General features: G+C 32.5%; 1 protein-coding gene across 1 annotated transcript in view; it reads right to left on the bottom strand.

Annotated features, from left to right (window-relative positions):
• The window catches only part of LOC134697320 (la-related protein 1B-like), a 35,446-nt gene extending 25,340 nt beyond the window's left edge, over positions 1-10,106 (bottom strand). The window contains exons 1-4 of the mRNA XM_063559521.1: positions 9,206-10,106; positions 3,656-3,708; positions 3,116-3,172; positions 2,265-2,445 (exon numbers count right to left, since the gene is read on the bottom strand). Of these exons, the coding sequence (XP_063415591.1) occupies positions 2,265-2,445; positions 3,116-3,172; positions 3,656-3,708; positions 9,206-9,512 (598 nt within the window). The 5' untranslated portion in view covers positions 9,513-10,106. The remainder of the gene's footprint in view (positions 1-2,264; positions 2,446-3,115; positions 3,173-3,655; positions 3,709-9,205) is intronic.
• Positions 10,107-13,323: the final 3,217 nt, after the last annotated feature.

Below are 13,323 nucleotides of genomic sequence, written 5' to 3'. Positions count from 1 at the left end.
ATGTGGGTTTGTTTAAATGATATTGTTTGACCGTTGTCTCGCATCATTTGTTTTCCATGATTCCAATAACTTTTGATCAAAGCCTTTTCCAAGAACTTATTTTGTAATTCATTATTTCAACAGGTAAGTGTACAGTACCAGGGATGTCATTAGAAGCCGGCAACCGGCGAAATGCGCCAGGTATTTCTGCTTTGGCGCCGGCTACTTCAAAATTGTCAAAAATAATATTTTCAAAAAATTTTCAATTTTCGATGAAATGATCATGAATTGATCATGATAGAAATTAAGACATAAACAATTCATTTTCTAAAGAACAAAGATTTAAGCATTGACTTTACAGTGTGAGGCAGATTATTTAATAAAAAGACAACTTTTTATCACTTCCGCAAGATTCAGCAGTACTTGTTGACAAGAGAAGCGTACATCGATCTAAGTTTCGGCGGCAAAATAAGTTTGTTACTTCATTTGAACGTGATGAAAATTGTCTCCGGTTAATGTGTAATCCATTTATTGCATTAAAAACGTCCTATTCCGTTCCAAAAAGCTTGTCAAACATCGTTTATTTTTGTAAATTTTCCCGGGACTTCGTCCGCCATTAATGTGTAAACTAGAGATCGGAAACGGACCAGCTATGACCGGAATCCGTACTTTTACAATAATAACTACGGCCCATATCTACGACCCTCGAATGGAACAGCTGAAACAAGGATTTGTATAGTTAGACTACTACTATACAAATCCTTGGCTGAAAGAAGAAATTTTATCCCAAATGGAAAAAGTACGCATTCGACACAATTTTACAGACTTTTATGTTAGATTTTTCAAAAGCACTGAACTTCATCATGTGTTCATAAACATGATAAACAAGAGTTTTTTTCTTATTGAATTGTAATTTTTATATTATAATTTCTTTCCCTTACTCAAGTGTCATTAAAAAAATCTTTTTAGTGCTATATCTTGTTAGTAGTTTCTAACTAGAACCTTAACTTAAATAACTTTGAATTTGGACTGTTACTTTAATTGTTTACTCAGATATAAATTGAACAATATAAAAAGAACATTATTCACATATGACCCTTTGTACTATACATATTGGTAGCAAAGAACAAACATTGCAGCACAATGTTCGAAGGAGAACTTCTCTTTCAAATCTCACCACTCCTCCCTATCAGTTCCAGAAAGAAAAGTCACTTCTCCCTATGATTATAAAGTAGAGTAAGCCTTGCATTTTCATTCAAGGATGTACTTTGACAAGGTTCTGGAATTTCTGTCAGATGTTTGATCTTCATTGTTTTCCCCTATGATAGTGCAGGGTAAAATATGTTGACCCATGACCATGATGACCCCATTTTTCCTTTCTTAAATATGAGACTCCAATTAATAACTCATAAAAAGTCATTTTAACACCAAAATTTAAGCAGATCTTAGATTTCTTTCTTTCCTTTTGTTTGCTTCTTAACTAATGCTCTTCTGACTTATAGTATCAATTTTGAATTCTAGATTATTGTGATTTAACCAAAGTGCTTTTTTTTTTTGCCTGAAACAGTCCATTGAATTAATCATTTGATTTATTGTGATTAGTATTTGAAATTATTAATACTGAAAAATGTTTTCTATGGGTTAGAACTATTTGAATAATTGCATGTCTACCATGTCTACAGTTGTATTAAAAATATTTTCAACTAATAAAATCAAATTTCCTGAATATCACCATGTCTTAAAGAGTAACGCCTTCATCATTTTCCTCAAAGATCTGCAAACAACTTCAGTAACTTGTAAGCAGAAAGTCTTGATGATATTTATGTGATCAACTTTATAGAAAATATGACCATCTTGCTGCTCATTTACCTTATCATCATTATAAAAATGGTGTTTGCAAAGAACAAAATTAGAGTTCAGGAGCACCCCAGAGTGCAGGATTTTGCACCATTTTAAAAAAAAATTCTGGGGGCCTTGAGCGGCCCCCAGACCCCTCGCCGTGAAGGGCAACGAGCAAGCTCGTCGCGCCGAACGGCTACGCCGTCCGACATTGTTGCCTCCTACTTTTATGATTTAGCCTGCTACTTCAAATCTTATTGAAATCCCTGAGTACAGTCTAGTTAAAGCACTGTTTATTAAATTAATCATTATAATTTTTTCTTTTCTTTCTACTGCTCAGTCAAAATAATTCCATTGCAAATTTACCTTTTTTCCTCAGCTGAGCCTCAGTAGTTCCAGAATATAAAATTATTAATACTGGGATTTGTTAACCAATAAATACTTACTACGGATTCCTCTGCTACGCCTAGGAGTTCCTGGACCATCTCCATTATTACTGGAGGTATCTTTATTTTCCTTTGAGGAATCTTCTCCACCTGAATCACTGCCTTGTGATTGGCTGCCTGATGAGCCAGCAGACGGTTGATTTGTAACAGCAGTTTTCATTGGTTTCTTTGATGTCTGAGTCTATAAATAAAGTATGTTTTAGACAATTATAAACACATGGTATAAATAGACCTTCACTAATGCATGTAAAGGTGTGGTAACAATATTGTAGGCCTTATTTTCCTGAACAATAGTCCTGTTGTATTGGCAAATGACAAAGTATAAGTGAACTGACCTGACTAATAAGAGTATTATTTCCTGGAATATCAGATAACAGGCCTGGTTTATGACAGAGGACTTATTTCAATATGTTGGTAAACAATATTTCATGTTGTTTTTTTTTTTTTTTTTTAAATCTTGCAAGCTGGGCAATAAAAGGTTAGGAGGGAATATTTCTTTCTATATTTTATTGTCTTAAACCTGTTAATTTGTGCTGTACCAAAGCATGCTAAAATGTTCATTAAGTATGTAAGGGTTAGCATGAAATATACAGGTAGGTACGGAGACGGGAAAAATTCCCTTATTGACCAAAGGATTGATACTTTTTATGTGGATCAGAATCATCAGGTGTAATCATTGTTTACTCAGGTGAAACACGGATAGATAACATCATTTCCACAGTTCTACCATGGTCATATTTTACCATGTATTTACTATCATCTTGTTCACAACTTTAAGTATCATCTATTTTAGTGTCTTTTCTATAAACCTGGCTTATTTCATGTTCGTGTACTGTTCATTAGAGTCTTACCTCAGTTACTTCATGTAATGCTGGCCAATTCTCATCACTTAGACTAGCAGAAGCAGCCTACAAAAAAGATTGTTTATTTGATGTTATAGTGATGTGCTGACCTCAATGTGTTCTTACGTGGATACTTTTTACAATTTACAAAGATATAGGTACTTTACTTTATCATTGAACTCGAAATTTTGCATTTCTAACATTCATACATTTGTACATTAAGTTCAGACCTAATTGATATTCCAAAAAATTAAAATAAATTTTAGTGTATTTCAAACATTTCAAGTTCAGCACTGAAGCCCGAATAATTAAGATAAAACTCTTGTCTTGTTATTTTGCTTTGATCTGAATCATTGTCGTGTCAACAGGTTCACATCTGTGTCATTACATTTAGCATTAAGTTTTCAGCTGTCTTTACAAAACTTTATTTTGAGTGATAAAATATTTTTTTAAAGTCTCATAATTCACCCTTTTATTTGCTCTAGTGACCTATATACAATGTATTGATATTTTAAAGAACTTACTATACAGGTTTTCACCTGTGCTTACCTGAGCTGTTTTTTTGACTTCTACCTTTGGTTTAATAACTTTCACTTCATCACCTGTAAATATCAATAGAACAACATGTTATCACTGTTATATCGGGAAATATGTAATCACTATTATACAGAGAAATAATATTGGTATTGCGTAATACTTCTATCAACAAAATTGGAGAATGTGTAAGTCGTCAAACAAAAACAACTATTAATCCTTTTTCTAAGCATTTGTATGGAAAAGTCCTTGTTTTGCTTTCATTGGCTTTGTAAAATCCTAAATTAATTGATTTAAAATAAAATCTCCTATGGAGCCTAAATTACTCATCTGGTATAAATATACTGTATTGATGATCTAGTTCAAAAATAATTATTTACATATGTAACCCAACCTATTCGAATGAACCTCCCTGTTTAAAGCAGTCTTCAAAATTTGTACAACGTATGAGTTAATCAATTTTGTTTGAGAAATAACCTATAGGTTTTACACAAAATATCCCAAATATGCTAAATTCAATAAAATCAACAGAACAAAGCGTTAAATCCAACAAGAAATGTCAAAGCATTTTAGCTTCTGTCTTGATTCTAATTTTCTTACCATTTTTATCAGATATAAGACAATTACTTGCACATTATCTCTTTGTTCAATTCAAAGTCATGGCATTCATCATAACTATAAGACAATTGGCCGGATAAAGTAAACTTGAAGGAAAAACTCTGTTACATGCATGTTTACAGGGACAAATTTAGGGAGGATGAGGCAAGGATGCTCTTGGGGAGCAGAAAACATGGTTAATGCAAACATTTTTTAGAAGTCCCACTCCTTTTTTCCTTGTCTTGGTTGTTTCAAAAACCTGGATCTGCATGTCCAGTGATTTTGCTAGCGCTCGTCACTTTCGTATTTTACGAAAAGGTTTTCGAAATGATGAAAATATTTCATATCAATTTCGTCACTTAAATTTGGAAAGTGTAAAAATATTTACACATCAAATTACTTCTACCCGACTTTATGTTTCTGACAAGTTTATGACCCTTAGGTAATTAACGTTTACCAAAGGTGTTAAAAGTTGTGATGACAAGTAATCCGTCTATCGCCAATCAGATGGGTCACTAATCCCTTAATTATTATTATAAAACCTCATAAATGACCATCATAATAATCTGTTAAAGTTAAATCAGTCAATCAGCATTTCATTTTTATTATTTCTCACAATTCTTTCGTATTTTCGTCATTTGAACAAAATTGATAAACTTCCGGGACATTTCAACTTTATTTTTATTTCAATATTTCCGTTACGATCATAATTTGCAGTTTGCTTGTCGTAGTTTCATCATTTAACGTATTTTCGTCATACTTTATATAAATATTCATCATAAACTTTCGACAACTTCTATTAAAAAAATTAACTTTATTCAAAACGTCAATATTTTCACTTGCAAACAGGTGCTTCCTGTTCTATGTATTGTGCATGCGCAAAAGTTCGTAGATGAATCCGGTTTTATTCTGAAATTATTATTCAATTGTCACTTTCCGTTTTCATTTCTTCATTTCGTTTAAAAAACGAAAGTAAACGTGATCTACAGTCTACATTCATTAAAATCGTCACATTAAATATAGATGCAGATCCTTCAATCCAATATTAAAGAAATTGATTCCAAATAGATAATTCAACGTATTTTTAAGGATATAAATGATTGTGAAGTGAAAAAGTCGTTACAAGTTCATTTGTGCAGTGGTTTAAAAAATAGAGGCACCCATCTTTTGTTGATCAGGGGTGTGCCCTGAAATAAATGAAGTGAAGCTGTGAACCATATTACCAGATCCCTGTTCTTATCTTCATATCTTAGCATCACATCAGTCAATTCATTCAATATTGCCAATAACTGCCTACATTAGCAATCCTAAAGTCTTCAAAGATCCTAGACTATCCCTTGAATGACTTGGACATATATGTATAGCTAGTTTGATAAACATCCTAGACCCCTTGCTATTATAAAAAAATAAGGCTGATTTTTATCACGCGCAAAAGTGACTAAAGCCCTCAAAATCCTAGCTGAAACCCTGTGCATGTCAAATGCATAAAGGAATGAAGAAGACATATCAACTTATGATTATTCTGTACCAGAGTGATACATGTACATAGCAACATTATCAGATGTGGCATGTCTTCTTCTTATTAACAAAAGTTCTCTCTAGGTCACATTCGTCTTTTGGACCAAATACGGTGCAAGATAAAGAAAGATGACAATATATGAATTTTGTTTACTAGAGTCAAATTTGTATAAAACAATGATCAGGTTAAAGTATGAATGATATATTGGACAATTGTGGTGTCATTTTGTAGATGTTAGCATATGGCCAACAATTCCATGCTTTCCAAAATTAGGAGAGTACTAATTTTAGTAGGGTTCTGTGACACTTGTTTTTTTAGGAAGATAGAATGTTGTCAGTGCAAAAAATATTTTTGTACAGCTTTAAAAATTTCACAGACCCTTCAGTCAAAATATTTCAGCATGTACTGGATTGGAGCTAAGCACCTGTCAAATTCTCACAATATAATTCTATCACAATCAATAAACTGTGGGTCCCTCAGAACTAAAATGTAACATGTGTTAATCTAGTATAACCAATCAAATATATGATAAATATTTACCTCACAGCAAAATCAAACTCTGCAGCAAATATTTTGTCACCTGTATGTTGTATTGTTTCATGTATATCTTATTTTAGTCACATGACCACAACATATATGTAGATAACACAAGACATGTTGACCTAATAAATGTACATGTATCATTTTGCAACTTGGATAGGAATATCAGACTTTAAAAATGAGTTTGAAACTTACTGGCCTGTCACAAATACTGCAAACTTCGATTTAAAGCTATTCATAAAACCTATTAAGGATATTTGCTTGTCATGTTTTGGAATTTTTGTCAGATTTTTTAAATCCTCTGGTTTAATCCATTTGAATGCTGTGGCAACCAGTTTTTATTGGTGGAGGAGGCCGGAGGCAAAGAGAAAACCACAGACCTTCAATAGGAAAACTGACTATCCCAGTCAATTAAGATTGGATTCGAGTGCACCCACATAAGCGGGGTTCGAACTCACAACCTCAAGTGTTGACTGGCTAGAGGTTACAGTAGTTAACTTCTTAGACCACTCGGCCACCAAGGCCCCTTTAAGAAAAGAAAGCTTCATTTTTATACTGAAAGCATAATTCAATATAACTAATATTTCGGTGGATATTTCTCTTTTTTAAAATATTCAATTAATTTTTTTTAAATAAATAAGGCTGTTAGATATCTTGTTTGAATTGTTTTACTTTGTCATTTCCAGGCCTTTCATAGCCGACTATCGGGTATGGGCTTTACTCATAGTTAAAGGCTGTAAGGTGACCTACAGTTATTAATTTCTGTGTCATTTTGGTCTCTTGTGGAGAGTTGTCTCATTGACCATGTTGACAACCATACCATATCTTCTTTTTTTAAATCAGCACTGATTTTCAAATTTTTCTGAGAAATATTGCATAAACTTATGGTGCCCTAACTTGCATTTAACGTTTTAAAGGGACATACATGTTAAGATTTGTGAAAATCATTCATAACATTTGGTTGAGACAAACAAAGAACATTAAGAAAATTCAGCAATTTTTCCATTTGTAAAGGGGCATAACTCTAAAAACTGTTTCTGTTACCCCACCAAAATTCAGACTGGATCTGTGTTTAACGTTTCTGTGGTAATTGTATATAGTTTGGAAACATTTAGTTAAGGCAAACTAAAGTTATACGATGTAAATGAAAAATTAAGGATTTTTTTTTTAGATTTCTAAAGGGGCTTAAATCAGGAAAGTTAAAAGTGACACCATTCAAAGAGTTAGTTTCAAACTCAATCTAATTCTGTGTTTTGTGGTCATAATTACAAGCATTCAGTATATACATGATATATAAATTTCATTACGTTTATGATGAAGCAAACAAAAGTTAATGATGAATGGGAACCAATTTTCAGGACGTACAGAAACAGATGGACAAAGGGAAAATTTAATGATCCCTCTGCTATGGTAGGGGTGAATAAATAATCTGGCCAAAATAAGAGGAGACTAAATTATCGAACATCCACACAAGAAAATATACTTGAAAGACACACATTTCTGCAACTTTCAATTTGTATTAATATCCAAAAATTTAGGTTGGTCATAATTTGACATTATATCTACTTTTTGAAAATGGAGGATTGTTTGCAGTTCATAATCAGAATTGTTCAAATTGAAAAAATGTCCTTCCTGAAACTTTATTAAGTATTTTTTCAATTGGTCTTCGAATGTAAAAAAAAACACCTACATGTAAGCATTGTGTGTGTATTGCCATGCATTACAACATGTAGTCCCCAATAGGTTAAAAATTCTTTGAATTAAAACAAAATTCTATCTTGATCTGTAACTTTTTTACAAGTATCGAGTCAATATCTTCAATCATCATGAAACAAAGTGTTGAAAACTGATTTTTTGAGTGAAATTTCTTAAGTCCAAGGACCATAACTCTGCACAAAATCACACATAAATCGAAATTGATCTTTGACTTGTCATGATTAAACTATATACTAATTATCAAATCAATATCTTCAACAATGACAAAAAACAGTGCGGAAAAATTATTATTATAGTGAATTTTCTAAGTCAAAGGACCATATAAAAAAGAAGATGTGGTATGATTGCAAATGAGACAACTATCCACAAAAGACCAAAATGACACAGACATTTATGATTAACAACTATAGGTCACCGTACGGCCTTCAAAAATGAGCAAAGCCAATACCGCATAGTCAGCTATAAAAGGCCACGATAAGACAATGTAAAACAATTCAAACGAGAAAACTAGTGGTGTAACTGGTCACACAATTTTGTCAGACCAAAACAAATTTGGCCTTGATCTGTAATTTGTCATGATCAAACAATAAACCAAATATCAAATTGAATTCTTTCGGCATGAAGAGAAAGTGTGGAAACTAATTTGCCAGACTTGTCATACATGTAAATGAGGTAATCACATGACACAGTACATAGTACACATATACCAGTTACGGACACAGAAATTTTCACCGGAAAGGAGGCCACTGAAAGCCTAAGCAGGGACCTGCTCAAGTCATGCTTCAGTGATTCACTAAATGCATGCATGTATATCAACTAAAGATGCTTTTAGCTACATGTACCTGTGATTTCTTTGTGAAATCTGGTTCACCGCTAGTCTCACAAGTAATAATAGTTAATTCTTTTCGCTGCCGGATCTTTTTCGACACTGGGTGTTTTAAAACTAGGGATTTCAGGATTAGTCCTTTTTGGAATTGCAGAATCCCTTTTTCAAAATTTTGGGATGACAGGATTTATTTTTTTTTTAATTTGGGACTTCAGGATTAATCATTTCATGTTTAAAGCTGTGATTTCGGGATAAGGACCACTCCAACCCAACACACCCCTCTAGGAACAGCGCTTTTCTGAATACAAAATGTACAACTTATAAGTGTAAGGCTTTATTTTCTAATGTTATCTAACATATTATTTACCTGCTGGTTTTTTAACAATCTTGACTGGTGGACTGGTTGGTTGTGCACTTTTATTCCAAGGGTTAGACTTTGGAAGAGGGGCTTCAACATAATTTTTATTGTCAAATTTCTTCACTTTAGTCTTCTCCTTTTCTGATTTTTCATCTTCAACAGCAGTTTCGTTTTCTATACTTTCATCTGTCACCTGTTTTGGTGGACTCTCCTCATTATTATTAACAGTGGTGCCAGAGTCTGCTCTTTCCTCTGAGGCCATGTTGTCAGATTGAAAATGTTCACTGGGAGCATTTGACCCTACAGCTGTAGCCATGTCTGCAACTCCCTTCGAAATGTTTCCACAATATATTTTATTATTATTAATGTGACAGACGATTATGCATCAGTCCATCGCGGAGCAATACGATATTTCAAATTAACAGTAACAAGTAATAGTGAAAAGCTAAAAGTATTTCGTCGACAATATGCAAAAATTATCTCCAACACAGAGCCTCGTTTTAAATCTAGTCAACAGAACGTGTCTATTTACAGATTTTTTGTGCACAACGATTTAGTCGACGTTGACACCAGTTTAAACTAATTTCAAAAGGTTCTCCAATATGAAATCTACAAGAAAACTTTCTTTACAATACTAAAAAGCTCAAATTCATCTACAATACGATTTTTAAAATCAAAAGATGTGAAGCCACGTTGTCTGCAAGAGCACAATGTTTACATTCGAAATAAAACAAACTGATATGAATTTTTCCTTCTGTCGATAATTTTAAATCCTAACACCAGTTCTGAGTGTAACAAACCCGATGACAACCAATTATCTACGAAAACTTGCAGGCTAACATGGCATGAGAAAATATGAAATTCTCATCGAGCACATGTCGCCATTTACAGTTTAGAAAGGACTACGCATGTGTGGCAGTCGAATTAAATCACATATATCACGTTGATTCATCATCGTTACAGCGCTTAAATAGAAAACATAAAAGTATTATCTTTCAAAAAAGCTTGTCGGGATGTGCACCCCTCTGTTAAAATCATAATAGTCTCAAAATTATATGACATCCATTACATGTCAAAAAATCTTTTAACTATAAAGCTTTGATTCTTTTTAACATTTTTATTGAAAAAAAAACAGTAGAGAAAAAAGTTTCATAATTATTATTTTTTTTTTGGGGGGGGGGGGGGGGGATTATAAGTTTAATTCGAACAATTTCAAATCAAATAATAAAGGAACAGCCTAACAGTGTTAGTAGATTTCACTCACTTACAAATGTATAAATTATTTTCTATAACCTTTGCAGTAAAATTAGCCGACTAATATCAGCCGAGTAATAACTGGATTTTAACAAGTATAGTAAAAATAGAAAACATAAAAGTATTATCTTTCAAAAAACTTGTCGGGTATACTTAGTTCGAAGTCCGCTATTAGTCTAGAGGGTATAGCTAGTAGTGCACTTCGTCTTGTGTTAGAACATAGCAGGGGCGGATCCACCCATTTTAAAAAGGGGGGTCCCAACTCATGATAGGTCCAACTATATGTCCCCATTCAAATACATTGATCGGCCAAAAAAAGGGGGCAACCCCCGGACCCCCTCTGCATCCGACACTGTATAGAAATCTCAAAATAATATGACATTCATTTCATACAAAAAAAATCTCTTATTAAGCTAAAAAGCGATGATTTTTTTTTATTTTCTATTGAAGATACCACAGAAAAGAGTTTTTTTCTATTTTATGAAAAATGTTTTTTTCTATTGGGTGGGGAGATGCGTCTTACTCGAGCAATTACAAATTAAATAATAAGGACACAACCTAACAGTGTGAGCAGATTTCTTGCACACACTTACAAATTTATATATACTCTATTACCTTTCCAGTCAAATTTAAAGGTAGACGAATTTTAGCCGTGTAATTACTGGTTTTTAAATATTTTTTTTATTTTTTTGCGAGACAAAAACCAAACTGACTTTAAATTTGATTATTAAGAAAATATATTTCCCGCTATATTCAGTGGAACGATTACTTTTGGTTACTACACAATATGTATCTGTGCAAGTAACGGCCCTTCTATATCGTAATGTAAAATTAAAAACGTTGGAAAAACAAACAAATATCATTTAACCTCCTTTTCTCTGTATTGTAAGCTTAAAATAAAAGATTATCAAAGATTTATGTTTATGTTGTGCTGTTATGCCACTGTCCCGGGTTAGGGGACGGTTGAGCGTTCACGGCCGTGACATGTTAAATCCCGTAGACTGATTACAGTGTATGTAAAGTGCGGATCCTAAAATATCATTTTTACTGTATATGCCATACATGTCTAATGTAGAATGATAAATAAACAGACGAACTTTTTTTAATTTTTGAAGAAAATGAAGAAAATTAGTTAAAATGTATATGTTCAGAAATACATATACTAATAAAACAAAGTAAGAGATACGAGCGGGGTATTATCGCGCCTAAAGCCATCCAGCTGTGAATATATACCAAAATAGGTGAATATTTAGGACATTTCACGAACAGATCGTGCAGGTGCTTTATAACTAACAGGTGAGATGTTGTCACACAGTGCAGTAAAAAATATTCATTTTAATACAATTATTAAAGTTGTATAACGTAGAATATGTTTTGTCATTCAGTTTCTTCATATTTAACTAAATTCCACTATGATGATTTCGTAATGCTAGTCATGTTTACTGTCGAATAATGATACTATTCTTTCATTTTTACTGTGGAGCGAATCATTAGTATTGTATATGCGGTGCATTTTCACTGTATAATTATTTTTTTTTATCTATTACAGCTCATTTCTTTAAGCATGTAGAGCAAGACTTTAGTTGATTTGCTTGCTTTTTTATTGGATAATCATTATGATAACACCCAATTTAATTCAAATATTAAAAATACAGGTTAAACTATGCCTATTCATATTGTTTAAAAATGTCAATCTTATTTACCAAGTTTGTATAAACAATTATACAAACAAAGCAAGCAAGCCAACCAAAGTTTTGCTTAACATGCATTAGGAAATTAGCTGTAAAGCCTTAATTTAGCCGACTTGCTTAAACAATAGATAAAGTAAGAGAAAGATTTGATAAAATTTAACTTACGGAGGAAAGTTTGGTTTTAAAACACTCTAATAAATTCAATAGAAATAACATTTATTTCAAATGCTTATAAAGCGTATAGGGATCTTTATCCTTATTTTTTTTTATCCATTTCCATGACACTTCACCACTAATTACGTACATCTTGATATAGATTGCACATTTGTTTTCCCGTTTAAAAGGTTTTACACTGGAGCCCTTTATAACTTGCTGTTCGGTGTGAGCCAATACTCCACGTTGAAGACCGTATTTTGACGTATAATGGTCTCATTGTCACATACGACATCTATATATGGCTATACTATAAAACGAAACGAGACGGGATAAAAAGGGATAAAAAAAATCTACGCTACTTTTTTAATATATTTATAATGGGCTTAATATGAGCCAAAATAGAGTAAAATAGTGGGTCGCATTTGGGTATAAGCGTCACGCCGGATTGCCGATTTTTTGCAAGCTATATATTTGATGAAGAATGAATGAGGAGTTTGTATTTCAATTTGAAAATACATGTATCATAAATCCTAAAGTCATCAACTAAGTTTTTTTTCATTTGTTGTAAGTGCATTTATCCGTGACATAATTCTACAATAAAAATTCCTCGCATCTTTGAAAATTCTACATTAATAATGACTGCACTGACAGTGATAATTCATCGCAACTATAGTTAAAATGGATCGCTTTCAATAATCGATATGCTATATTATGATGCTTTTATAACACTTATTTGAACTTTAATGCTATGTTTGTATATTATAAAGACATATCACAATGAAAATATGTTAAAACTTTACTTAAAATCTTTTAACTTGATTTTTTCAAAACGTAAACAAATACAGTTTTCCCATGATCCTTTATTCTACAATAGACATACCCGCATATAACAGTAAAAATGAACTAGCTGGATTCGCACTTTATATACACTGGATTATTTATGTACCGATCCCAAGTACACCAGGAGCCTGTTGTAAAGTGGTTGTCATTTGTTCTTAAGGTAGATCATTATACAGGCCACCAAAT

Source organism: Mytilus trossulus, chromosome 14, assembly GCF_036588685.1.
Source record: "Mytilus trossulus isolate FHL-02 chromosome 14, PNRI_Mtr1.1.1.hap1, whole genome shotgun sequence".
NCBI lineage: Eukaryota > Metazoa > Mollusca > Bivalvia > Mytilida > Mytilidae > Mytilus > Mytilus trossulus.
This window is presented reverse-complemented; position numbering and strand designations above follow the sequence as displayed.